This window comes from Eschscholzia californica, unplaced genomic scaffold (genome assembly GCF_041429995.1).
Source record: "Eschscholzia californica isolate CP2 unplaced genomic scaffold, dmEscCali1.0.p SCAF_1, whole genome shotgun sequence".
NCBI classification, from domain to species: domain Eukaryota; kingdom Viridiplantae; phylum Streptophyta; class Magnoliopsida; order Ranunculales; family Papaveraceae; genus Eschscholzia; species Eschscholzia californica.
The window spans coordinates 17,099,676-17,126,784 of record NW_028238198.1 but is presented as its reverse complement, the minus strand read 5'-3'; the positions used below and the strand labels follow the sequence as shown (position 1 = coordinate 17,126,784).

The 27,109-nt window shown below is 35.9% G+C and overlaps 4 protein-coding genes and 1 non-coding gene across 6 annotated transcripts; 4 read left to right on the top strand and 1 right to left on the bottom strand.

Annotated features, from left to right (window-relative positions):
* The first annotated feature begins 1,884 nt into the window (after positions 1-1,884).
* LOC147564675 (sulfite exporter TauE/SafE family protein 4-like) lies at positions 1,885-7,396 on the top strand. Its single transcript, XM_086648775.1, has 12 exons — positions 1,885-2,925; positions 3,022-3,181; positions 3,533-3,733; positions 3,831-3,892; positions 3,991-4,024; positions 4,375-4,430; positions 4,522-4,608; positions 4,986-5,036; positions 5,119-5,358; positions 6,275-6,368; positions 6,686-6,826; positions 6,968-7,396. The coding sequence occupies exons 1-12, from the start codon at positions 2,716-2,718 to the stop codon at positions 7,045-7,047; spliced, it is 1,416 nt and encodes a 471-aa protein (XP_086504901.1). The 5' UTR covers positions 1,885-2,715; the 3' UTR covers positions 7,048-7,396.
* Positions 7,397-7,457: 61 nt separating this feature from the next.
* TRNAR-UCU (transfer RNA arginine (anticodon UCU)) lies at positions 7,458-7,530 on the top strand. The gene has a single exon. It is a non-coding gene; the product is annotated as a tRNA-Arg (tRNA).
* A 450-nt stretch (positions 7,531-7,980) lies between these two features.
* On the bottom strand, positions 7,981-11,633 carry LOC147564673 (UDP-D-apiose/UDP-D-xylose synthase 2-like). The gene is made up of 9 exons (XM_086648791.1): positions 10,654-11,633; positions 10,475-10,567; positions 10,271-10,378; positions 9,627-9,741; positions 9,397-9,530; positions 9,203-9,304; positions 8,883-8,975; positions 8,660-8,795; positions 7,981-8,570 (listed from the first exon to the last, which is right to left on the bottom strand). The coding sequence occupies exons 1-9, from the start codon at positions 10,918-10,920 to the stop codon at positions 8,452-8,454; spliced, it is 1,167 nt and encodes a 388-aa protein (XP_086504917.1). The 5' UTR covers positions 10,921-11,633; the 3' UTR covers positions 7,981-8,451.
* Positions 11,634-18,018: 6,385 nt separating this feature from the next.
* LOC147564672 (Lecithin:cholesterol acyltransferase family protein) lies at positions 18,019-23,289 on the top strand. Of its 2 annotated transcripts, XM_086649058.1 has the most exons (7): positions 18,019-18,359; positions 18,414-19,920; positions 20,038-20,260; positions 20,596-20,879; positions 21,573-21,918; positions 22,115-22,380; positions 22,484-23,289. In XM_086649058.1, the coding sequence occupies exons 2-7, from the start codon at positions 19,457-19,459 to the stop codon at positions 22,962-22,964; spliced, it is 2,064 nt and encodes a 687-aa protein (XP_086505184.1). In that variant the 5' UTR covers positions 18,019-18,359; positions 18,414-19,456; the 3' UTR covers positions 22,965-23,289. The 2 variants fall into 2 exon arrangements, with proteins under 2 accessions (XP_086505184.1, XP_086505177.1); XM_086649051.1 differs by lacking the exon at positions 18,019-18,359 and having other exon boundaries at positions 18,393-19,920.
* Positions 23,290-24,121: 832 nt separating this feature from the next.
* LOC147564671 (uncharacterized) lies at positions 24,122-26,545 on the top strand. Its single transcript, XM_086649067.1, has 2 exons — positions 24,122-24,536; positions 26,272-26,545. Exons 1-2 carry the CDS (start codon positions 24,276-24,278, stop codon positions 26,395-26,397), a joined length of 387 nt encoding a protein of 128 aa, XP_086505193.1. The 5' UTR covers positions 24,122-24,275; the 3' UTR covers positions 26,398-26,545.
* Positions 26,546-27,109: the final 564 nt, after the last annotated feature.

The window sequence follows — 27,109 nt, the reverse complement described above, 5'->3', positions numbered from 1 at the left end:
ACTAGTCCGGGTCATACAGTTGGTGTCAAGTCCGTTGGCAAAGTCTACATACTTTGCGAGTTTCCCATGCACAATGAAGCCTCTCTAATTTTTTGCTTAAGGTAAACCGAGCAATTTGACCTGGGCCAATGGGGCACGGGAGTGAAATAGTTGCCCGGTTCATGAAGCTCAACCCAGATACACAATTTTTTTTTGAGAAATCGACTACGATCTACGTTAGTCGTTACAAGACATTGCTACATCATGAAGATGTGATAAACACAATAACCGCCTAAGATAAGCCATTAATGAAAGAGGCGTAAAGCCCAACAACATGAAAGAGGCCTAAAGCTCGACAAATTTGTTACATTATTTATACCTTTAATAACCCAAGTTCAATAAACCATAGAATCCACCTCATCTGGAACCGAACCTGGGACCTTTAGGGTTTTGAAGTTTATGTCAATACTTTCAACCACTTGAGCAAGCAAGTGTTGACTCCAGACACACAATTTAATAGACGCAAAATCACCAGCGGTGCCTTTAACCAAACTGGGACTGTCTATATATTTTCGGTGTAGGTCAATATAAGCTTACTACTGTTGATCAAAAAAAAAATATAAGCTTACTACTTTACCTTCTTTTTTTTTTGTTGAAAGAGATCTTACTATTCTACTTGCCAACAATATATGCATATACTTTAACAAAAAAAAAAACAATATATGCATATATTTCATCAAAAGAGAAAAACAATATATGTATATCCAACCCCTAATCTAGCATCTTTCATAAAAAAAAAACCCCTAATCTAGCACCCCAATTCTTGAATATGAAAACAAAGTAACGGTAAACAGTGATCCGCTAAGCATGAAAACTCTTTCTCCGTACACTTGAAAGGGTTGTTACGTATACAATACAGACACGAAACAAAATCATAATTTGGACATCCAAATGTTGTAGCAAAACCTAAAAGTTTTAGTTTAAAAATACAGGTAACACAAGTTCAGTAGACGATTAATCACACATTACAAATTAATTGGTTTGGATATATAATAAAAATGAAAGATAATTCAACAAAATTTTGTAGAGACACTCGTACACCCTAAAGATTATCGAAACTACTATAAAAACCATAATTTATACTCTTCGTAACACAAAATTTATAAATGATACATTTTTATCTCCATCGAGTATCGACCATATGACCTCTAAATTTTCGAGTGAATGTTGTAAAACTGGAAGAAGACGTCGTAAACAAGAGGTGAAGAGGGAGAAATTAATAGACAGAGTGTGATAGTCCCACATCGCTCCCGAGAGTGTCTGGAGTCTGGACTATAGGTGTATGCTCAAGCTTGGTAAGTGCTGAGGCCTTTTGTAGGAGCTGGGAGTGCTCTCGAACAAAACCTCCTACCATCCGTGTGAGGGTGATGCAGAAAGGGAGGACAATATCGGTAACTGCTGAGCTTGGGGTGTCAGACAAAGTCACATAGACGAGAGACTAGAAAAGAAGAAAAAACTTCCAAAAATGTCAAAAAGGTAATACCCCTGGACTGCTTAAAAGAGATTTGAGATCCATCATTTAACCTTTTTAATCTACATCCAGTGTATACCTCCACCAATTGATAAAATATGAAAAACTAGGAAACCACCTCTCCACCTTGTGTTTCTTATCATGTTTTTTGTTTCCTTTTCTGTCCATTGTCATTTGTGTTTTCTAGTGATTTTTTTAAGTCCCATCCCATTTTACCTTTATTTGTAAATCAACTTTTATATCTGTGCAATTATTAACCCTGTTGTGTAATTTGTCTATTTGTAGTTAAAGTGAAGCAACTTGCTCCCCTGCTGCATAATGATAAGGCATCAGCTATAAGCTATTAAATTGATGGGTACTAGACTACTAGTAGTGGTAGGTGGTGGTAGTTTTGTTCTTAAAGGAAATTAAAATGTGAAGCACGTTAATAAATCGTGTATATTTGAACTTTTATTCGAGAAAACTCCTCTCTCTGGCCTCTGGCCTCTCTCACTTCGTACTTACACCTTCTCTTCGCTTTTATTCCTCAACTTCGGTCATCATGAATCTTGTCTACCTCAACCCCCCCAGGAACGTGTTCCACGACCGCTCGTGTAGCCCAATCTTGTTTACATATCTGCCTGGCCGAGCCCTAATCTGTTTATGGGCACTACCAAATTGGGAAAGAAAATGGAGCTCCAATGAGCTTAATTGAAAGAATTGGGTAGTGAAACTCAATTGTGAATTTGTACAAGGAGGAACTAATAGCAGCAATAGGGTGACACATAAATTACAGAGAGAGAAAGTTACTAGAGTAGTTATGTTGTGAGGTGGGATAGGTTGAGTTGAACAAATGACGATTCAGATAATTTATGAGTCGGCAACCGAGTGATAATCTTGTGGCGACTTTAACTGCTGATTTTGACACCTTTTTAATAAAGTTTGCCAAATCGAATTCAAACTCTTCTCTCTCTCTCTCTCTGTCTGTCACGAGCTGAATATCCTGAAAACCTAAAGACATGTGGTTATTGGCAGATTGACAGTTTCATCCACACTCTCACTTAAGGTCCTTCCTCCTCCTTCTCTATAAACGACAATAAAACATTCACCTTCGCAGAAACCCTCATTTCTACTCCTATCTCTCTCTCTCTCTCTATCTCTGTGGGTTTTTGCAGTATAATTGTTCATTCCTGTGGTTTGAATTGAACAGAGCAGTGGAAGTAGCAATGGGAACCAAAGGGTTTGTTTTGTATCTTGTCTCTGGTTTCTCTGTTGCTATTCTATCATCAATTTTCTTCATCAATACTTCAAATTATCAACATAATCTTTCCAACCCACCTCTGTTTTCTTCATTAAATTCAAGTCTAACTTATACCCAAGATGAATTTAAGCCTACCCATACTGATTTGTTCATCCGTGATGTTAAAGTTTGGCCGGTAAACTTTCTCTCTCTCTTTCTCTGTTTTTTTTCTTCAATATTTTGACCACCATGCGAAAAGATTTGATTTGGTTTTTTTTTTTTTGTTTTACAGGAATTGAAGTTTAATTGGAGAAGTGTTTTGGCTGCTTTAATTGGATTTGTGGGCTCAGGTTTTGGTACTGTTGGTGGTGTTGGTGGTGGTGGGATCTTTGTTCCTATGTTGAATTTGATTGTTGGATTTGATACTAAATCTGCTGCTGCTCTTTCTAAATGTAAACCCAATATTACCCAAATCTAGCACAAGTGTCATTTTGTTTTTCTAAGTAAGATTTGAAATGTGACTCGAGTTCTAAATAGGCTCGAGTCACACTCTAAGATGTTTGTTTTTATCTAATTCAGGATGTCTAACTCGTCTGAATGACTATTTATGACCAACAAGTACGGATTTTGTTCATAGTGAAAGCTCTACGATCCCATAGAAAAGTCCGAGCTTAAAAAATACTTATGGACTATTCAGATTTAGACGAGTCAGGTTCACAAAATGAGAAAAAAATAAACACTCCCAGAGCTCTCTATACTACTCTCCCTAGAAATGATGACTAAGTTGTGTGTTGTTATTGCAGGTATGATCATGGGTGCATCAGCATCCTCAGTTTGGTACAATTTAGGAGTATCTCATCCATCAAAAGATGTGCCAATAATCGATTACGATCTAGCAATGGTGTTTCAACCCATGCTAATGCTTGGAATCACCATTGGTGTTTCTCTTAGTGTTGTATTTCCTTATTGGTTAATCACTATTCTCATAATCATTCTTTTCTTAGGTAAGCTTCTTGGTTTTCATTACCAAATCTACTTAGATACTCTCTTTTTTTTCCTCTCAAAAGTGAAAAGCCATAATTGTGTACAAATCTAAATTAGGAACATCTTCAAGATCATTTTTCAAAGGAATCCAGATGTGGAAGCAAGAAACCATTTTCAATGTATGATTTTTGAAACATTAAACTAATTTTGTTTAAGAGAACTAAATTGAAACCTTTGTTCTTCACTAACTTTTTTTACTATAAATAATTGTTTGCAGGCAGAAGAAGAAAACAAACAAAATTCGGGCTCAAGTAAGATTCTAATTTCTAGGTGGTTTTCGTGTATTTGTTTGAATCTAACTTGTTTTAGTTAGGTGTAATGATAGTTATTTCTGAATATAGAATTTTAATTCATACTTGTTTTACGTCTGAGTCAAAAGTCTCAAAATCAGCATGACTCGACAATTCATACAAGTCAAACACAATAGTCATAGAGAAAAAAATATACTAAAATCAATTTAAGTTAGACCATTCATGGGAATTAGGTCTAAATTAAAAAGAAAAACACCAACTAAGAGAGACATTTCTACTTTATTGTCCATTTGGGGTTCCCTAATAACCAATCGAAATTTTTCATAATTTATATGTGTTTGTGTTTGCAGTTTATATTGATGCAGAATATGAATCTTTGGTTCCTCAAGTAGAGAAAACAACACTAGTAAGTCGAAAAAAAGAAAAGAATTATTACTACATTCTCTCTCAAAATATAATATAGACCCATATTCTTCCTAAACTTGTTTAACTTGCAGGAAACATTTATGTTCAACATTAAATGGAAGAACACAATGGTACTTGTGGCTGTTTGGGTTTCTTTTCTTCTTCTTCAAACAATCAAGGCAAGTAATTTTTAACAAAATTAAAATGTTACCTTCCCCACAAAAATAATAATTTTAACAAAATTGATAATGATGGATCTAAGTTTTAAGGACTCCAAATTATATTAATTCTTTGTTTTATATGTAATCAAGAGTCATTACATGACTGAGTGACATGATACGTGATAAATATATTACATTATGAATTGATAAGCTCTAATAACTACTATCGTGAAGACATTTCCGGCTCTAAAAGCTATATAAAGACCTTCATCTTATGGGACCTGAACTACATCTACCTTATTTACACATCACTTAATAAGTATGAATTTACTATTTTGCCCCTTTAGGTCATTTTACACCATGGCTAATTCTTCCTATATTTTTTTTTTTGGCAGAATGATACAGTGGTTTGCAGTCCATGGTATTGGGTACTTAACATCCTACAAGTAAGTGATGAATGGTTGAGATTGATTTTAGTAGTTGTTTAAAGATGTGATTTTTGACAGAAATTTTGTTGTAAATTGAAAGTTACCAATAGCATTAGGGGTGTTTGGATATGGAGCAGTGAAGTTGTATAGAGAGAGTAAGAGGAGAAGAATGTGTGGAAATTATGAACCAGTTTGTGAAGCTACAATTCAGTGGAGCCCATTTCAGATTGCTTTTTGTGCTCTATGTGGAATACTTGGTGGGACAGTTGGTGGGCTCCTGGGCTCAGGTGGTGGATTCATATTGGGCCCACTTTTACTTGAACTTGGTGTCATCCCTCAGGTACTTAGATTCCTCAATAATTGATCAATTATTTACTATTATTTTTATTTATTTATTTTTATTAATCTATATCTTGTAAAGAAATAGTTATTGAATGTATAATACGACTCCTACAGAACATAATAGATCTCCGTAATAGTTAATATCAACCAGGTAAGAAATTAGAGGTAAAAACAATTGTAATCGTGTTTGGAATGTGTCTCCATGTTTCCTTCTGAACTAGGTTGTAAGTTGGTTTTTTGTTATTTAAGGTGCTTTTCAACTGAAAAAAAGGATAAGAAATAAGATTAAATGATAATAATAATAGTATAGCGAGTATCTCATGTACAACTGAAAATAAATGTTATGACGACATTTGAAAAAGATACTGTAACGAGATGAGGGTCGAGTCACATCCATATGTCAAACGTGAGGTGGATACGTATAACATTGTGCATGACAAAATCTTGTTTAATAGTGGAGGACGTTAGTGTTATTATTTGAGGTGGATTTTTTTAAAATAAATAGTTATTTTAAATAACGATGGAACACTGCAGTTATTTTAAAGCATAAAAGCGATGTAATAACATTTAAAAAAAAACGACGTCATAACTACTTGACAACTTTCAAAATGGTCATATTTGTAAATTTTCAAAAGGTCTACAATAATTACTTCAGATCATTGGTATGGTGGAACCTGTATTGATGAAATATTCCAAACAAAATTAGATAAAAAAAAAAGTTTAGAAATTATTCTCACGTACTTCAAATTAGAATTACAATCTACTTCAAAAAAAAATTTACATAATCATAATAAAATGTTTTATGTGGAATATTTGATTAATATATTGAATAATGGAAGTCTTGATATAGAATTGAAGTTTGGATGATGATAATTGGATGGAGATTTTAGTAATGGTGTTTGTATTGTGACCAGGTTGCTAGTGCCACAGCAACATTTGTAATGTCATTTTCATCATCCATTTCTGTGGTAGAATTCTACTTCCTCAACAGATTTCCTATTCCTTATGGTATGTATAATTATGCCTTCCCCTTGTCATTTACTTTTAATGCCAATGCCTATACGTCTTTTTTCGTGTTGGTTTTAGTTAAAAGGACGTATCGATGTTTTCTTGTTAAATTTGAGTTCTTTCTGCAATCATATGGAACATATGTTTGTCTAGCAAAACGCGTGTGAGTTTGGACACTTTACTCGTACAAACGAATACCGACGTTTCACGAAAGAAAATTTAACCCGGGGAGTTTTTAGCCGATTTCCCTTTTATCATTTTTGTACACAAGAAAACACCCAAGTGACAAGATTGTAACTTTCTTCCTCACTATGCAGCTTTATATCTAATAGCAGTATCAATAGCAGCTGGATTCTGGGGCCAATGTCTTATCAGGAAGATAATTGCAATCCTTAAAAGAGCTTCCATTATAGTTTTTATTCTCTCAGCTGTCATTTTCGCTAGCGCACTAGTAATGGGTATACTTTTCCGAACTCAATTCAGATTTCAACAGTTTCATACTACAAAAACAAATATTGTTTTGATCTGAATTGCTTAACATTTGAATTCTTTCGTGAACTGAAGAAAATAAAATAAACTTCTTCAATCTTGTTTGACAGGTGTTGTAGGTATTGGGAAAAGCATTGACATGATTCATCGTCATGAATACATGGGGTTTCTGAACTTTTGTGACAATTAAAGACTTCGGTGACATGGATCGACGACCCTATATATATGTGAAGTTTGGATTTGGGTTTGGGTTGTGGAAAGAGCAGTGCTAATTGGTAGGTGTTGGTCAATACCTCATTGACTAACCCTGTCACTTGTGCATTGCTTCAAAACAATAAAAATCTGTATTATCTAGGTGGGCCATTATCTATTTATTCGATCAGTCTCAGATATACATTTGTGATACGTCGTGTATTGTTTCACCGATTCAGTTCTCTTGGAACAAAAATGTTAACAGATCATGTATTTGATTGTTGAATGAACATATTTATGATGAATTGGTTAGATTTTACTAAATAAAGTTCAGCTTGTTTTGGTGAGCCAGTGTGTAATTTGTTCTCTTAGATTTATGTCTGAAACCATGAACATCTACAAACGGAAGCACCCGTGGCCTAATGGATAAGGCGTCTGACTTCTAATCAGGCGATTGTGGGTTCGAGTCCCACCGGGTGTGTTTCACTTTTAATTTTTACCACTTTTAATTTTTACCTTGCGACCTTTCTTCCTTTTCTCTTCAATATTTGATTTACCTGCTCGTGAACGGGGAACGAAGCTTCTCCCATGGCGTTGTTTTGTCTAAGTGAGATGTCCATAATCTTGATATCCTAATCTTCCTATGTGTGAAGTATGGTTGTATCGAAAGATTTAGTCCCTCATTTGATATTTGTCGTCTCACTATCTCCAGATACAGTGGCCTACTACTACAGCCCCACCACCAACCACCACTCTTTTTTAGTTTCACCGCCTAATGACCCTCAAGACCTCAACCCAACCCCCATTCCTTTATCTTAACATTGTTGTGAAGAAACATAAAATCGTTTGCCATCATAGCTATTAGCCAATTAATAGTCCGTTTCTACTCACCCAAAGTAACGAATAGTACAAAGTCATAAAAGAAAATTGATGGCTTACAAAAAATATTACTCTGTTAAGACCAAAAAAATTACAAAGACGTGATCTGAAAGTGTTTAATAGAAAAACAATAACCAGGAAAGAAGAGATACAACCCATCCCATATAACCTTCAGGGAGAGAATGAACAAATACAAAAAGAAGGAAAAGACTAGCAAACCGACCCTTCGAGAAGACAAGGAGAGAAGCTTCAGCTCCTGCAGTAGCAGTAATCATCACTAATAACTTCTAGTTGCAACAAATACCAGTAATACAATAGAGGATCATATCCCTTTCATATGAAGGAACTATAAAAGTTCCCGATATAATACTTACTACTAGTACTACTAGACCTATCTCCCCGTGGATTTGAAAAAAATAAACGAAAGAAAGATCTTACTAATATACGAAGCATTTAAATATACCCATGGTTTCCTTCAAAAGAATCGGTCACCCACACAAACATCACCAGATTGATTATTTGTTTAGCTGGATGAAACTGATGGTTTTGAAGTGACTTGTTTCACAGCTTCTGCGTATGTCCTGTGTTGGTATGTAAGGGTTGATTCGAGTAAATCCCATAATGACGTCTTGGGGTTCCAACCTGCAATTCAGCATTCATAGTCTCCTTAGCAAACATTCTTTTCTATCAACGGAGGGAGAGAGAGAGAGAGAGAATGGATAAATAAATACCAAGTTGTCTGTTGATTATGGTCATGTCTGGAATTCGCTTATCACTGTCATCGTATCCTTCACCGTAGAACTCTTTAGAGCTAATATCAATGGTGGGTACCTCTAGACTTGGTTCACCACTTACCCTAGAATATACCTGAAAACAAATATGAAAGGTAAGTTTAAGATTTCAAACCAATCGAAATGCAAAATCTTAATAAAACCATAGCATGTATATACGAACCTCTGACATCATCTCTGCAAGTTGCTTCACAGTAACTTCATTATGAGGGTTGCCCACATTAAAAATTTGGCCATTGGCTCTAGCAGGATTTTCCTGAAAAAGAACACTTTCTATCAGCTGGTTTGTTTTTACAACAAATAAACAGAACAGTTCATTTCTAGATTAGACCCTCTAGTCTGAGTTTGGTTACTTAGGTGCAACCACCATATGAAGCAATTAGGACTAAATCTGTGACTTAAGTAAAAGTGAATTGGCAAACTAACTGCAGCCACTCACAACCTAAATTGATACCAAAGAAGAGAGGGAGTATGTTCACATACAATCATCAAGTGAACAGCTTCAATGGCATCCTTTATGTAAATGAAGGTCCTTTGTGATTGACCGCCATCGACAAGCTTGAGTGGCTCACCGCGTAGGAGATTCTGGGGAAGAGAGAAAGATGTGGGGTTATTCGAAAGAAATACGAAACAAAATCTAATTAACTTGGTATTGATCTGGAAAAGTTAAATCTTACGTTACTGAAACATGCCAGAACCCGAGGTACACCCTCACTTGGACCATCAACACCGGGAATGAAGTCCATTCTCGGGCCTATCCAGTTGAAAGGTCTAACAATTGTGAAATCAAGGCCATTTTCTGCTCCCTCGGCTGTAATAAAATGTAATTACGTGTTAGGAGTAAGAATGAGTAAGAATCACAGACTGGGGTAGTCCTTAGCTTGCTAAGCAAATGCAATTAACTCACCATATATCAACCTCTCAACCAACTGTTTTGCACATGCATAAGACCATCTCTGCTTCTCAATAGGTCCAAAAATGCATGGGGATGCATCTTCTTTGAGGACATAGAATTCAGGATCCTGTGACATTTAGACAAATACCCATTACAAGGGAAAACAAATGCTTAAATAGGTTAAAATGTAAAGTAAATCTAACTTCAACGTCAAACCATGAAAAACTTGGCCTAAGAAATAAATAATCTCCCGTGAATACATGCCCAAATACCCCGACCTTCACATACAAGACAACCACTCTAACTCCCATAAAATCACAACAATATTCATTAATGGTCGCTACTCCTCAATGACTCTACGCTATTATCCCCAATTTCCTCGGGCAATCAGATCACAAATTGATCTGTGCTGGACTACCTGATAACTCGTGCTTTCTGATTTCAAGTAAAATGGTTATGGTCTGATCGATCCAAACTTGTACATTGCTTAGGACCTTTTAGGAAGACCATATAAGGAAATTGTGACCCACATACAACAAGGACTTGTACATCGCTTAGGATCCAAACTTGCCCAACACTAAAAGTACAGATGATAATTTAAAAAAACATGGGGAAATCGATCAATGTCAACATGAAAAGCAAGACCAAAAAGTTACCTCACGTAAAGGATGATCCTTTGGAAGAAAGCTTCCAATCGTTTTCCCATATATTTCACAAGTAGAGAAATGAATGAGACGCTTGTTGTTTTCTGAACAATACTTCACCTATAAATAAAACCCTCAAAATTTTCAAAATCCAAGAACAAAAATTATACTACTAGAAAAGGAATCAAAACTTAAAGATCATAAATCAAAACTTACCACAGGAAGAGCATCAATGAAATTGCTGTAAATTGTATCAAGAGGACGAGTATTGTAATCCGCCGGAGTACAGATCGCGGCAAGATTAATCGTCTACAAAAATTCAAACACAAACTACATTAACAAGACCTAAAATCAAGATCTATGAATTAAGAGAGCGAGAAAGAAAGAGGAATTACCAGATCTGCCATTTTGATGAGTCCTTCAAGTCTAGAATCGTGTTTAATATTAATCCGATGGAATTGAATTCTTCCAGACCAAGGTAAAGTATCAGGTTCAAGAAGATGTTTAATCTTGTCATTATAAACATCAACAGCCAAAACTGTATGAGAAGTTTCCGACATTAACTTCTCACATAGGTGAGAACCAATGAATCCTCCGGCACCGATCATACAGATCGTTATTGGCTTGATCGGATTTCCATCAAGATCTACTCTCGCCGTCATTTTCACAGTAAAGAAGAAATCACAGAAGGAAGATGAAGAAGAAGAAGAAGCAGAGAAATTGGGAAGAGAAAATTGTAAGGGTTATATTTAAAGAAATGAGCGGTTTGCGCGTTTGTTCACCGTCACTCGCCTCAGCCCCTCAACCTTTTCTTATATTTAGGGTAATTTAATTTTTGCCCTCAATTTGTGACTAACTAAAAAATTTAACCCTCATATTCGTTTAGAGGTCAAATTTGGCCCCATAATTTTCTAAGAACATCTTTTCACATCTTTCTTATTACTAACTAAATTTCTCTCTTACTATTCTCTCTACACACTATATCAAAACACTCATTGGAAGGAAGATGTTTATTGGAGTAAATGAATTTGTCTGATGGGAAAATCCCCCTACACATTATAGTCAAAATACTCATCGGACGGAAGAGGTTTATTAGATTAAATGAAGTTGTCGGATAGAGAAATCTCCCTACTCTGAAAAATAATATAAAATTAGAAGTTGAATGTATATGAACGTTTAGAAGAGATTGAAAGAAGATCCATGGATACAATTAAGGATTTAAGAAAAATAGGTTGAATTGATTTAACGTTAGTAGTGATTGTAAACATGATTTGAAGAAGAAGTTAACGAAGAAGGTTTTAGGAGGTTAAATTTAACCTCCGCATACATTTAGGAGCTAAACTTGCTAATTACTCACAAATTGGGAGTTAAAGTTGAATTAACCTTATATTTCTTTGTCTTCTTAAACATATGGTACTATTAATCTCTGATCGTCTAAATTGTTCCTCGAGATTTGGAACAGTTTCATGATCTAATTTTGTTGTGTTTTAGTGCATGTGAGTGAATTGATGGAATGAGCTGTGGACGTCCATGTCGTCACGTGGTTTATACCAGAAACATTTGTCTTAATAAGAATTTGACCTCGATGCTCTCATTTATTTACGTAGTATTGCCACAGGCCCAGTAGGGAAGAAGATGATATGAGTGTAACTTTTGTAATTATCTTATGAACCCATACTTCAAAGGCTTCCCAGCCATATAGGTCCCAAGTGGGTTGCCGTCTGATAGCATCTCTGATGCAAAACTCAAAAAAAAAAAAAAAATATTAGGAGGTGTTGCCAATTAAGATTTTGATTGATATCTGTATACTTTATGTCCATATACATTTTCATTGATAATGGAGAGCCCAGAGACTTTCATAGATTTTTGTTATTGGATTCTCATTGATAATTTTTATTGACAACGTATGGACTTTCACGGAATTCATGTCGATGAAAGTATAATATATTGTGATAGTTAGATTAATAACCAATATGACGATAATTATATATTATATAAAATAAATTAGTATAATAGTTTTTTTACCTTTTAACATTGACTACAAGAGTCATTACATTCAACATAGTTTGGATATATCACGAATAAATGCATTACATTTATTATAGTGTGGAATCCGAAAGTAAGGTTAGTCACCTTATGAACCCTGCAAGGGTATAACAAAAAAAAAATAAAACAAAAGAGAAAAAAATGGTTTCCTTACATTATTTGACTTTTTAGATCTCAGTCATATTTCCGGTCTACGCTGGGGCATGCGTATTATGGGGGATGATTTTGGGCCTTTGCCAAATTTTTGGTTATTTTCTTCAACACAAGTCAATAAATGGCAGATTCTATTTCCACCGTGAATCCAATTCGCGACCTCCAGATTTTTATGCTATGCGCAACCAACTGGCGAAAAAGTTGTTGGCATATCACTATAATATCAATAATATATTATTATATTACAATATAATAATACATATTATTGTTACAGTGATGGTGTAACTTGTGTCAACTGGATTCCATTGGCATAAACAAGACTGGTTAGAAAACATGTCATATATCTTTGAAATATCAAAATAGCGTTGAAATATCATAAAAAAATGTGTCATTCCAGGTGATAATTATCATTATTAGGCACCGTTATTGGCATTAACTATTAGTTAAAGTAGAATCTACCAAAAAGTCCATGAAAGTCATTCATTTTTTGGTTGACAAATTTGAATCTATTTTATTACACTAGAATCCATCAAAATGTCAATGAAAGTCAAAATCCACCAAAGTCCATAGTTTTGCGAATATCACCGACAATTGCGGACTTTGAAATGTATGTGATTGAATGTCGCAGACATTCGCGAATTTTAAAATGTCCATGATTGTATGTCTTTTTTATATGATCAAATTGAGTGTCTCTAATTCAAGTCATTCTCTAATGCAACACTCAAAAGAATCGCTCTGTAATAGTTATACTGAAGGGAATTATACCCTTATACTAGTGTTTATAGCGGATAACGACATCTAATGTCTAACACTAGTATCCCCAAGATCATCATGCAAAACTAGTAATTAACCAATAAGAAGATAGTAGATTACCTTAATCGCTATTTCCCTCGAACTAGTTGTATAGATTAAAGAATACCAAGAGTTTCAAACGTAGTTCCTCTACTTGGGACACCGAATAGTGTATTTAATCTCCCTCCTTGAAAGCTCGCTAGCACTCCAATGGTGGTTTGATAATAAGAAGGCCTTCTTCTTGCTTGACTAGAAGATAGCTTGGGAATTAGCTCACTTTCTCCTCTCTACTTGATGTGGTAGAGTAAGAAAGCTTAGAGAGAAATTCCACACCTTATTCTCTGTCCTAAGAGTGCTTATATAGAACCCTAGTAAGAATCCACCTCCTTTTAGGTTTCCTAAAACACCCTTTAGAATAAGATTTAGGGAAATAGTCGAAAATAGCAACTAGTTGATATTTTCTCAATTCCCTAAGGAGATTACGTCCAAACCCAGCCAAAATTGGCAGATTTAATGTTCATCACATAAGGAAACGTCCCTCAAAAAATCAGCCAAATCCGAGCCCTAAAAGTGAAACCCTTATTTCGGGTCTTTTTGCTATCTTTTGCCCAAATTCTATTTAGGCCCGTGAGATATGTTTATGGGACATTCTCAATGTTATATCACACTCTCACTAGTCATATCATCCGATTAAATACCCATTCTTATGTGTAACCCGATGTAGGATCCGATCGAAGTTAGCTGCGAATTACTTCGTAATTCGACGATCGTAGTTAGTTTCTAGCTAAACGCTACGACCCCTAAATCAATCGGACTTGATGATCTTCTTCATCAATTTTCCTAGCCGACATATTGCTCGCATTGCCATCTTGGTCGAAGGACATCTCCTTCAACTCCTTCAGACTCCCACTTGGACTTAGAACAAGTGCAATGCCTCGATTCCCGTGTCAATTTAGTATCCCATCTGATACGTCACGTCATTCAGACTTTCTTGATATCCGAGTCCAATTGTAAAATACAAACGATTAACTCCTAATCCGTTTGAGCGTGACCACGCATTTTCAGTTGCTACTCATCAAGTGGCCTTGAGACACTTTGTACCTAATGTGATTAGGTTGACACAATCCATTCTTGCGCTCCCACTTAACTTTATGTCTATCCTGTCCTTCCCAGTATCCGTCTTTATAACCTCCTTTTACGGCGCGGCGTTTGACGGAACCAAAGTCGGACATTCCTTTCATAAGATGAGTGGAGCACTCATGTTTTGAGGAATTTCTCCAATTGTCTTTATGAGAAGTATTGACGTTCATCATGAGTGATGTACTTCTCATTTGAGGGTTATCCAGTGTATAAACCTTTTACACACCCACGTAGTCGAATAGAATATACTATTCCTATAGCCCATGAAACTGCGCTATCCCATCGACTCCCGTGCTAGTCTTCGTGAGTCATTGTTGTCCATGCAATGACCTGGACCAGGGATTTGATAATAAATATTTCAAGTTCACTTAATAGGGTTTCATTTATCAGATCACGTATCTGACAAACCTATTCGGAATGTTTTATCATCAATGGACTGTCGTTTAAACACTAAACTAAATTTAGACGACTTGTGAAATAACTCTATTATTTCTGATAACGAGAGTTGTAAATCTGAGCCTCTTCCGTAAAACTCTTTTTACCCACTCAGTTTTACTTGTCGAGGTTTAAAACTATACCTCATGCCTTTAGACTCGTGTATGACTCTCATACTTTGTCTTAGGTGACAGTTTAGTTTGACTACGGATGTAATCCGTTTAAACTTTGCTAATTATCAATTAATTTGAAGACCGTTATCTTCAACCTTGATAATTTTTAGTAACTTTTACTAGAGTTAAGGCTTTTAATTCTTTATTTAGTATTTGCAACAGTTCCCTGCTTAAAACACTTTTAACCTACTTTCCTTCCATGTCTGGAAGTTTGCTACGATGACATGTTCAACTTTTGTATTACTTTATTCTTTAGCCTTTTAGGATGTTTCTAAGTAGTGTTTCGGTTTTCAAATCCGAATTTGGATATTCAAATGTTAATCATATCCAATATGATTGACTTTATGTATTCGAACATAAATCTCTCTCTCATGCTTGTTTGCTACATCGGTGTCTTTTCAAACTCCGATTTAGCAACGCTCTTAGTCATGAGTTTTGGGTAGAAATTCTTTTAGACTTTCCGAGTCTTAGATTTTCTGTTTCGGATCTCAAGCATCTCAACGTACTGAGTCTCTCCAATCCTATCATCCTTTTAATCTATGCTTATAGATCTTCAGATGCCCAAAATGGCATTTCATCCTTGTGTGTGGTCCTTTTATTGAGTCAGTGTGTTCACTGTTACACAACATCTTATATCGTACTCAATCTTTTGTATGTACTCAGCATACGGACCCGGAAGGTTTGTTTCTCCCACTTACCTTCTTGAAACTCGTGATTCAAGATTTTCTTCATTCATCATGAATCAAACTTCTTTGATTGCCTTTTTGAATCGAAGATTCTAACTCTTGCGTGCTTTTAATCCGTCGATAGATTTCTGAAGCATGCTTATGGACATAACTTGATTGGAAGAATCTTATTCTTCTTGTCTAGTTTCGGGAAACATGAATGTTTCCATCCTTCTCAGTTTTCTACTTTGGAAAACCAATTTAGGTCTTCTGTTGACTTAAATTATCAAGCTTCATGTCTTGACGAGATATGGATTCCACGATGATCTTGACTTCTAACCAAAATCTAGAGTCAGTTTCCGTTTCTGCGAAGGTCTTTTATCTCTTCAGAAATAACCTTTATTTTCCGAGTCTTTAAGATTTTATTTTGAACTTTCAGGGCTTTTGAACAACAATTTGGAATTTTCTCAACTACTTTGAGATATTCCTTTAGAGACACTTTCATTCGCTTTGAGAGTTCTCCTGCGAATGACATTCGCTTTTGTGCGGTGGGTTTACAAGATCATATCTTTAACCTTTCCTTTTCCGAGGAGCCGCAGTTTGTTGCTCTTGGTCGAATTTAATCGTCTTGTACAAGTTTCATGATTGTTCTTCATGACCCTCCATGATTTTTCTCATGATCGAATTAAATCGAATTCTACTTTTCTCCCACTTATTCTTGTAATAATTAGTACTTTTCTCCCAGACTACTAGGTGTGCTAATTACTAGAAGAATACTATCATGAGCAACAAACACTTTGTTCTCTTGATTGGTTGTGGAAGAAGCCCAAATTTCTTTCAAAAGAAATCGCGTCAGATATTATGTAGTTTTGTAACGCTTTTTACAAGTGTAACGCTGTTTACAAGTTCTAGCTTTAGACGGAATTTTGGTAGTTTTGTGGGAAGCTATGTCTAAACTTAATGGATTTTGGAGGATAAAGTTTGATTCGTGTTCTTCATCTTAATCCTTTTGGATACTCCAAATATGGATAGGTTAGAAGTACGTTTGACGATCAATCTCTGTTTCTGACTCAAGACTTTCTTTCTTGTCAGTTGATTCATGTTTTGGTTATTTGAACCTATCTTGTACGTGTTTAACCAAGTTTAGAATCCTTAGGTATAGTTTGTTTAATTTAGCACTTTTAATAACATCTCAATTTTAGAAATAAAGTTCTTTATTGATTCTCCATAATACCTAGTACAGAGATGATGTTAAAAACTAGAAAAACGTTTAATCTAGATTAGTGCCTAAAGTAGACTTCGATCCCTTTCAGCATCCTTAGCAGTCGAGGCTTCTGCTCCCTCTTGGATCTTGTCTTCCTTAGCCAAATACTCAGTTCCCAATTGCACCTGTCCATTCACAATGATAGGGCAATTTTAGGTATCACATACCAAAGTTTGGGAATTTTACAGTATTTGATGAGTTAACTGTTTATACCTGAATTGGAAGCCACTGTTCCATTCTTCTTGTCCTCCAAGAATTTAGGGCAGTTTCTGAAATTGACGAGTTGGATGTAACCAAAACCGGACTCCTTGAGGTTCTCAAGAGGAATCTCAAATATTAAATTTGTTATTGATACGTTAGAATTAAATGTTACGACATTATCTTAGGGCTAAAGTTGAATTTTCCATCAGACAAGGTTTTTTTTGAAAAGCTCAAGAATCTAAGGTGCCACTTAAGTTTTTCAATTTGAGTCTTGCACGTGAGATGTTCTAAGTTTAAAGTAGCTGGAGGGACGACTCTCTATCTCAAAAAATTTACGCCTCATTTTACGACCAGTTTACGATGACTATTCTTTGTTGTAATAAACTATATCCGATGGCTTATTCTATATTTCCGACGGAACTGTACCGTCAAATATAGTCTTCATTTTTGTGGTGCATTCACTAAAAGATTGTTGAATATATCTAATAGATCTTCAAATATCTTCAAAGAAAAAAATTATTGCCCCGATACTAAGTTATTCGATCCTCCATATAATCTTACCACTGTGGTATTTTATAGACATTCACTAGTAATGGATTTACCAACAAAATACAACATTTGTATACAAATTCCTAACACATGTTATGTCAATAATATTTTTTTTACTCGCTGGAAGTCTTCCTTAGGTCCAATCGTAAAAAATAATTGAACTAACACAAATTAGTTTATTTACTATCGTAACTGTAGTTCGTGTTTAGTCGACTTTATTAATCATATTGATTTATGTCATGTCAAAAAAAAAGTTAGATGTTTGATCCATGAAAGTGATGTCAACTACTATATACTAGTGTATGTCATTGTTGAACAATAACTAATTGCAATGAAGTAACAGAACCAGCTCCAACAACTTGATGCTATAGGCGGCTAAACTTTGATCCCACATAGTAGATTGTTTGGTTGCAAAATTCAAAGTCCAAATTGGCTCATGATAAATTACTATTTCTTTCCATTAGTAATAATAATGGTGTGGGGATTCAGCTGGTTCTAATACTTTTTTTAGAATTGGGTTATAAATGATTTCTTCCCATTTTTAACAAAATCAAAATTCAAATCACTTGGCTCATTATACCAATTATAAAGTTTCTTAATTAAAAGGTGAGAGAATCATTTTCAAATGGGCAGTTTCTCTTTATTCTATCATCTTTCCTCACTTAAGACAAACCTAAAACAGAGCAATTAAAGCAAAAAAGGTTCATCCAATTTATACAGACGAAACAAACTAAAAGAAGTAACGGATACTAATCAAAGTTTCAGAGACTTTGAAACCCCAATTTCTTCATCCCTCAAAGCCTCAAAGGTAATATCAAATTAACACAAATTGGGTGCTTGCAAGCCTGTTTTCTCTGGTTTTTTTTCATTGAACAGTATAGAACAATCAAAAAGACAAATTGGGTACATCATCAATTTGGATTTATTCAATCCCCAATCTCAAAAACTGTGCCAAAAAATCAACACCATTTTCTTATCAGAAATTTACCGGACACGGCGGAGGAAGAGGAAGAACTTGGGTATCTGTGATTCATAGAAATGTGTGATTTTTTTCCGATGATTGAGGGACACCCCACTCTCTGCAGAATTTCTAATCTTTTTATCTTCTGCTTCACTCTCTCTCTCTCTCTAAATTCTTGGGACTTAGAATTTTCAGATAAAAACACCAGAAAAGATTTTTGATACCCCACTACAAAACCCACTCTTCTTTCTCAGTCGTCTGTCTCTCTCTTGTTTTTGTCTCAAACAGAAAAAAGCCATAGTTTTAGAGAGAAAAGAGAGAAGGGTTTGGCCTTTTTTAGAGAGAGAAAGAACAGTTTTTTTCAGAAAAACTTTTGTGGGTTTTAGAGAGAGAAAGTAAAAAAGAAAAGGGTTTGCATGTAAATGGAAAGACAAGTGTAAAATTGGAGGTAATTTTTCAGGTTCAGCCCTTGGTTTCATTGCAATTTGGTTCTTTGTTACAGAGAAGTCATGATGGTGAAGGAGATAAGATGCTTTTTCTCTATGTACTGTACCTACCAACACATCCTCCTACAACCTCATCTTGTTCTTCACCACGTTTCCCTTTCAGTGTAACGTCTCTGTATCCCATCAAATAACACCTATAAGAATCCATCTTCTCTTCTCTTTCCATTCTCTCTCTACCCACCCACCCTCTCTTAACTTTCTCTCTCTCTCTCTCTCTCTCTCTCTCTCTCTCTAACTTTGATTTTTATTTAATGGGTTTTTATTTTTAATAGGGGGGGTTTCAGTTCAATTTCTAAACTAGGGTTGAGGGTTGATGATGGCTTCAATTCTTAGGTTTAGGAAACTTTGTTATGTTGAACCAGCTGTGGGTTATACCATTAAATCTCTTGATACTACTAGTTCAAAACCTCCTAGCAATGTTATTGTTCCTACCCAAACAACAACAAGAAATGATGAAAAATTTCCAGATAAGAGAAGGAGAAGATCAAAGAAGGAATCAAAAGAATGGAGGTGTTTAGATTGGTGTTGTTGGATGATTGGGTATTTATGTACTACTTGGTGGTTACTATTAGTTATTTATAATTCATTACCTAGATTTCAAGTTCAAGAATCACCAGGGACTAAATTGAAAAGAGAAGGTTTAATAGCTTTACATCCAGTTGTTTTAGTTCCTGGCATTGTTACTGGTGGATTAGAACTTTGGGAAGGAAAACCTTGTGCTGAAGGTCTATTTAGAAAGAGACTTTGGGGTGGTAGTTTTTCTGAACTATTTAAGAGGTCTGAAATTCTCATCCCCCATTCAACTTTAGATGATTACTCTATATTTCATTCATTTTGAACTGTTTATGGTTCAGTTTTTTTGATTCATTTATTGTGAATTTATTGATCATTTAGGCCTTTGTGTTGGTTGGAACATATGTCTTTGGATAATGAAACTGGGTTAGACCCACCTGGTATTCGGGTTCGAGCCGTACCCGGGTTAGTTGCCGCTGACTATTTTGCCCCTGGTTACTTTGTTTGGGCTGTTCTTATTGAGAATTTGGCTAAAATTGGGTATGAAGGGAAGAATTTGCATATGGCTGCTTATGACTGGAGACTATCTTTCCAAAATACTGAGGTAATACACCTGCATTGCCATTTTAGCTCAATTGCTCAACGTAGGTGGTGTTTGTTTTTTCTCATTGTCTGAATCCGAATAGTCTGTCGTCTCATGTACATTTACTCAACGTAGGTGGTGTTTGTTTCTTCGGATAGTCAAGACAAAAGAACCAAATCTTGAGTGAGATATCAGATCTGACTTAAAAAACAAACAAACACTACCTTAGTGCACCCCACTAGGGATAGTAGCTTGTTAGTTTTTTGTAGATTACCAAACTTGAATTGTTGTCTGAACTTTGATTTAGATGTTAATATGATCAATGAATTAAAACTTATTCCGGAATGATTGACCAGGTTCGAGACCAATCTTTGAGTAGATTAAAGAGTAAGATCGAACTTATGTATGTAAGCAATGGATATAAGAAGGTGGTAGTGGTGCCTCACTCAATGGGGGTTATCTACTTCTTGCATTTCATGAAATGGGTCGAAGCGCCTCCTCCTATGGGAGCTGGTGCTGGACCAGGCTGGTGCGCGAAACATATTAAAGCAGTCATGAACATTGGTCCAGCATTCCTCGGTGTTCCGAAGGCAGTTAGTAGCTTGTTTTCATCTGAAGGCAAAGATATTGCTTTTGCTAGGTTAGTGTTTTAATCTTTTCTCTGCATTTACCCAACACTATATAAATGAAAGAATAATGATATGAAATTGTAGTTAGTTACCAACTTCTGTACTATTTAATGGAAGATGCTTCTTTCACTCGGTAAGTAAGATTTACTTTCCAATCTACTATTTTGTGAGTCAGATTCAAATGCTCGAGATGTGGTATGAGAACGTGATCATTGAGCATGTGGCTTAGTGGAGTGTGATTTCATTGTGTCATCGACATACAAGGGGAAAGTAGCATTCCCAATTTTAATAGTCTAGTAGGATTTCCGCTTCGCGATTATGCTTAGAATGGCTATTTATGAAAATCACATTCTACAGCGGATCATGCTCTCTCACTAGGCATGTCATAAAAACGGGTTCATTGTAAAAACAAGATTTTGGGACTGTGGCATTTATAACCTAGTCAATAGTGCTAAATCAACTCCTATCTTGACTGCCACTTAACCTTCGTTTGTTTGGAGAGACAAATTAAATCTAATAAATGTTTTGATCAATTGAAATGAGTCCCGACGGTCGAGTAGAGAGTTATTATAAGTTCCGACAATGAGTTCCTGTAAAATGACGAGGAGGTTATGTGTTTTTTGTAACTATACATGCATCTTTAACTTCTCTGGGGTCTGCCTGGTTCACTAACTAATTAGTCAGCTTCCTACTCGTTTCTGCAGAGCAATGGATCCTGGCGTTTTAGATTCTGAGTTACTAGGTCTTCAAACACTAGAGCACATGTTGAGGGTATCTCGTACCTGGGACTCGGTCACATCCTTGATCCCGAAAGGAGGAGAGACGATTTGGGGTAACTTAGATTGGTCTCCGGAAGAAGGTTATATTTGTGATTCAACAAAGAAGAAATATGTGCAAACTACTCTAGTCGATCAATCAAAGAAAACCAACGAGACTGACGGAAAGCTAGGTTTCATGGTAGAGGATCCCGAACGATACGGAAGGATAATATCATTTGGTAAGGCAACCTCACAGGTTCCCTCTTCTGAGCTACCGGCATTTGATTCAAAGGTACAAAACTTTTATTCTATATGTATTCACATTTCACAGGCGGCCATTTGTGGGCTAGCCTGTCTAATGGTTTTCATTTAGAAGGGCTTGCGGGCTTCAAAATGTTTAGGGTTTTTAAGTTGCCTGAAGCTCATCCGCTGTCTAGGCCCGCCTGTAAAGTTACTCACTTGGCCACTGTACCTGCCTATATAAACAGGAATTATCTCGAGGTCGTGCACAGCAAAAACCAAACTCATCATGTGGAGATATTTGGACTGAATACGACGAGATGAGTAGGGAAAGCTTCCGGTCTCTTGCTGAAAATAAAGCTTACACAGCTAAAAGCCTAATTGATCTACTACGATTCGTAGCTCCAAAGTTGATGAATCGTGCTGAGGCTCACTTCTCGCATGGAATAGCAGATAATCTAGATGATCCTAAGTACTCACATTACAAGTACTGGTCTAATCCGCTCGAAACCAAGTACGAAATTATCTCACTCAAACAAATTAGACTTAAAGTAACCAGTCTTGATCAAACTAACCACTCAAAAGAAACTATATTATGTTTATGTGAATTTGAACAGGTTGCCCGATGCCCCAGACATGGAAATTCATTGTCTTTATGGGGTGGGTATCCCGACGGAAAGATCGTATGTTTACAAGCTTTCACCTACTGATAGATGCAAGAGTATTCCATTCAGGATCGATAGCTCTGCAGATGGTAGTGATAACGGGTGCTTAAGGAATGGTGTGTACTTCGTAGATGGCGACGAAAGTGTACCTGTTTTAAGTGCAGGATTTATGTGTGCAAAAGGTTGGCGAGGAAAGAACAGGTTTAACCCATCCGGTATTTCAACCTACATAAGAGAATATAAGCACAAACCACCGGCTTTACTTGAAGGGCGCGGTTTAGAGAGTGGTGGCCATGTCGACATCATGGGAAATTTTGGCTTAATTGAAGATGTAATGAGAGTTGCTGCAGGTGCTACTGGCAGTGAAATAGGCGGTGATCGGATTTATTCAGACATCTTGAAAATGTCGGAACGTATAAATCTTCGGCTTTGAAATCATAAACTTCAGTGTGATTTTCTTCTAGTGGAGAGTAATTCCCAATGGTGTTTCTTTGTTGCAACAAGGAAATAGGACATCAGAAAATGAAAGCAGGGAAAAGAAAAAGAAAAGTGAACTCAAGATGACTCAATTGAAGTGAAGTGAAATGAAATGTCAAATGTGGGTTGAGAGTTTAGAGAGAGAGAGATGAGTTGTTGTAAGGATGATGAAGATAAATCAGTTTGTTAGTGTGAAGGGGGGATGAGTGTAGATGAATGGGGGAGAGCAAGTTTAATAGGTTTCTGAAATATATATTAACTAACATGAGCTTAAATATGCATTCTCAAGTGTTAGTTACCCATACTCAGGGTATCAGGAGTTGCATGTGTCTATATGAAAACATGATAAACGAGCTCAATGCAATTTTAGTTACAAAAACATCACCTATTATAAAAATGAGAGAGAGAGAGATGTCAAATTCACTTATGTTGGAGTGTATAGCTCTGTTGAATCGACTAGAGTTTGAGCATTACTGTTTGAAAAGAGAGACATCTAAAGTTGTGAGTGTCCAAGCAAGGAATGACACTACCAACCTAAAGTTCTACTTTTCTTAGTGGTGTCTTCGAAGGCGCACCAACACGATCCAACGCCAACCACCACATAGCTAAGTCGAGACGGTCTTGAGCCAACTTGGGTTGGTCTGAAAAACGAAAGCCAAATTTGGCGAGACCTACTAGTTGTTGTAATGATGCAGTCATGACGAATTTCTCTTTTTGTAAGAGATATAACAATACCTCAACTCAAAATCAACTGTGATAGTCTGTCCGTCAGACATCAGAGCTCAAAATCAACCCTGATACTCTGTCCATCAGATATCGGAGCTCAAAATCAACTGTGATACTCTGTCCGTCAACTATCGGAGCTCAAAACCAACCCTGATACTCTGCCCGTCAGATGTCCGATCAGATATCCTAGGAAGTGTAGTCTGGATTTAGAGTTTTTTGTTCCACACCTCAAACGTGACGCATACTCCATACACTTAAAAAGAGTCGCCCAGTTGATAAACCCAATCCACGCCGTTGTTTATGGGAACTTTTCTACGTGTATTTTAAAAATCAACCGTCCAGATTAGTCTCAGTGATTTATAATGGTACCTTGAGTATTTTACAAGTATCTCTCTTCGATAAGAAAAAAGAAAGGAGATTCCTCTCCTCGAGATAAAACTTTCACTGTGAGGTTGTGGTCTTCGTCACTGCTCCAAGTAGAGAGAGAGAGAGAGAGAGAGAGAGAGAGAGAGAGAGTTGTTTAGAGAGAGAAAATCTGAAAATGGCAGAGAAGAGATTAGAATTAGTTGAAGTAAAAGAAGAAAAGAAAAATCATTTCCTTGAATTTTTTCAAAATCTTCAATCGAACATCTTTCAATTCTTTTTCAAGAGAGAGAGTAACGGAAGTGGTGTTGAAGGAAGTAAGCAAGAGAATTGTAAGTCAGTTGAAGTTTCAAATCCTCGTCAAGATTTCTCTTCTTTGAAACTGTCTGTGGATAATACTGGAGGAGAACAAGAGAAGAGCTCTACTCTCTTATGGCAGGTTATGTTTTTCTTTTTTAAACTTTAACCCTAATTAACTAGCCTAAGATTTTGATTTGAATTTTTTGTTATAGGTTATTGAATTTGATGAGAGAGTTGTAATTTAGAAGCACAAATGCTTAGTTTGAAACCCTAGAAAATGATTGTGTTTCTTTAGTAGTGTATATACTTCCCTTTTAAAGTGTTGAAAAAGTTCCTTTAGATTTTCTATTTATGGATGAAAAAGAAGTTATAAAGTAGAATGAAATTGTACTTCACATTATTGAGCACTTTATATCTTTTTGTAGATTTAACATATGGTGCTTGTTGTGATGTGATATGGATATGAAAGTGAGAGAGACGGAGAGTCTTGACAATTATTTCATGTTTGGTCGAATATTTGTCTCTAAATATACTATATGCCCTAGATATACCAATATGCTGATATCTCGTCGAGTATTTGTCATTTTTGAGGAACATGTCAATGCTCTAGAATACTATATGCCATGAGTTAAAGAGTTTGAGGTTAAGCTAATAAACTGTAGATTTTTGTGCTCGCTTTTTTATGTTAAGCTCTTCGTTTTTTTCACATAATAATAATATTGTAGAATGATCCACAACCATCTTTGCTACGTAAAAATCTACTGCTATGAGTTTGAGCTCGAGCTTAGCATATCATTTGTCGTTCATGTGCTTGTGATTGCTTTTTTATGTTAAGCTCTTCGCTTAAGCCCTTCTGTTCTTCACTTACTATGAGGGGGCAAAATCGTTGTAACGGTGTCCTATTCAGGTATGAGTATGAATGTGGGATTGCTTAACTCACTATAGATAATGGTGTCAATACTTGAGAATTATATATTTTCATGCATTTTACTTGTCAGTATTAGTAAAGTATGGGTAAGGAGCTACATTTTCTTTGTTTTACTTGAGGTTTGATGTTTGGGTTTACAAACACTTACTAGTCGAATCCAGAAATTATTTCGTCTACTTGTTCGTAATTAGAAGTGAGTAAACATGATGTGGTAATTCTTGCTTCTGCTGCTGCTGAAAGTTGCTCATAGCTAACTTGTTCAGACTGCGACCACAAATATATATATGGCCGATGGAAGAACTTAGAATGGTCAAGTGGGTTGGATTACTGATTCAGACTACGGTTTGAGTACTTCTTCTGCACTTTAGAAACTAGCCCAGAACATATCCAGGCTAGCCATCGTGATCACTCGTAGTGAAAAGAAAATTCACCAGTATGTTTTTTTCTCGTGTAGAGAGGACCAGCTAGCAAGAATTAGTTAGACCCTCAACGATCAACATACTAGTGATACAGTGATAAAATAGTAATGATGATAAAGAAGGAGCAAATCGAGTTGCTTCTTATATCTCCTAAAAGTTTCCAGAACTTGTTCTTTCTACTCTATATAGTTGTTTCTGTATTTATATATAGTTCTAGTCCTCCGGAGATTCTGGTATAACTGAATGATTGGTGAAATTACATCTTCTTTGGTTAATTGATCTATATGTTTGTTACTCTGGTACGGGAAAATCATCTATAATCGACTTGACATGAAGAAATACACTGTTCGATAAAATGGGTGTCATTTGACCAGGGTTCTAAATTCAAGTCGAATGAGGCAAAATTGATCCAGCTCCATAAAATTTTAGTCTATTGCCTCTCTGGCACTGTTCTTCTTTACAATATATATCTAGGTTGTGTTTAGAGCATTTATGTGACTTTTCTTTTTCTTATTTTTTTCTTGAAGGTGTATGCTCTTGGAGGCTTCATGATAGCTAGTTGGATGTGGGCTAGATGGAAGGAATCACAGGCGAACAACACCGATGATAAACCAGTGACTGGAGACGAGGAACCAACTCTCAAAGATGACTAGTAATTTAGTCATGAAGACATCAAAAGAAACAGATGATTATATGCTAAATATTTCTACTGTGAAGCCTAAACTAACATACTGAGCTCTATATTGTTATTGCTATTGTTCTTTTCTTTCATTAATCAAATAGAAGGTTATTTACCCCTTCCCTCATTTATCTCCCTCTCTACTTACCTTCGATCTGTCTAAATATACTGCAGTGAGCATGACTAGGGTCCCTAGGTACCCACTTTAGGTGGGCATGGCGGAGGCACTAGTCAGTTGAAGTTACTAATGGATTACTTGGCCGAGGACTTGCGCTAAGCAAATTTTATTTAAGATAGTTATACTATACATATTACTATTTCAAGTATAAAGAGTTCAAAAGATAGGTTTGTTTTGTTCACACTACATAAATAGTTGGTTCTTGTGCTGTGTTACAGTATGGGTATGTCACTGTGGGGTTAATGTTCGAGTTTAGTAATTGTTGAGCTCCCTTGAACGACTTGTGGAGCTTTCGTCAAGAGGAGTCTTTTATATTTGTTGGATTTGAACTTTGAGGGACAAAAGCTGATACAGTATTAGCGTCTGACTTTTGTAAGATTTTGGGACGTCTGACTCTAGTAAGATTTCGGAACAGAAAATGCTACTATGACTAGCTATGTCGATTTATGACTCAAAACTATGTGTTCCTAGTGACATACTTTTGTCACTTACTTTTCTAAAATCTCAG

Coding starts and splice junctions, on each gene's coding strand:
- LOC147564671 (XM_086649067.1), top strand. CDS start 24,276: ATGGCAGAGAAGAGATTAGAATTAGTTGAAGTAAAAGAAGAAAAGAAA. Junction 24,537..26,271: donor GCTCTACTCTCTTATGGCAG/GTTATGTTTTTC, acceptor TTTTTCTTGAAG/GTGTATGCTCTTGGAGGCTT.
- LOC147564675 (XM_086648775.1), top strand. CDS start 2,716: ATGGGAACCAAAGGGTTTGTTTTGTATCTTGTCTCTGGTTTCTCTGTT. Junction 3,893..3,990: donor AGCAAGAAACCATTTTCAAT/GTATGATTTTTG, acceptor AATTGTTTGCAG/GCAGAAGAAGAAAACAAACA. Junction 4,025..4,374: donor CAAACAAAATTCGGGCTCAA/GTAAGATTCTAA, acceptor TTGTGTTTGCAG/TTTATATTGATGCAGAATAT.
- LOC147564672 (XM_086649058.1), top strand. CDS start 19,457: ATGATGGCTTCAATTCTTAGGTTTAGGAAACTTTGTTATGTTGAACCA. Junction 20,261..20,595: donor TATCTTTCCAAAATACTGAG/GTAATACACCTG, acceptor ATGATTGACCAG/GTTCGAGACCAATCTTTGAG. Junction 20,880..21,572: donor AAAGATATTGCTTTTGCTAG/GTTAGTGTTTTA, acceptor TCGTTTCTGCAG/AGCAATGGATCCTGGCGTTT.
- LOC147564673 (XM_086648791.1), bottom strand. CDS start 10,920: ATGACGGCGAGAGTAGATCTTGATGGAAATCCGATCAAGCCAATAACG. Junction 10,568..10,653: donor TCATCAAAATGGCAGATCTG/GTAATTCCTCTT, acceptor GAATTTTTGTAG/ACGATTAATCTTGCCGCGAT. Junction 9,305..9,396: donor TTCTGGCATGTTTCAGTAAC/GTAAGATTTAAC, acceptor TCTCTTCCCCAG/AATCTCCTACGCGGTGAGCC.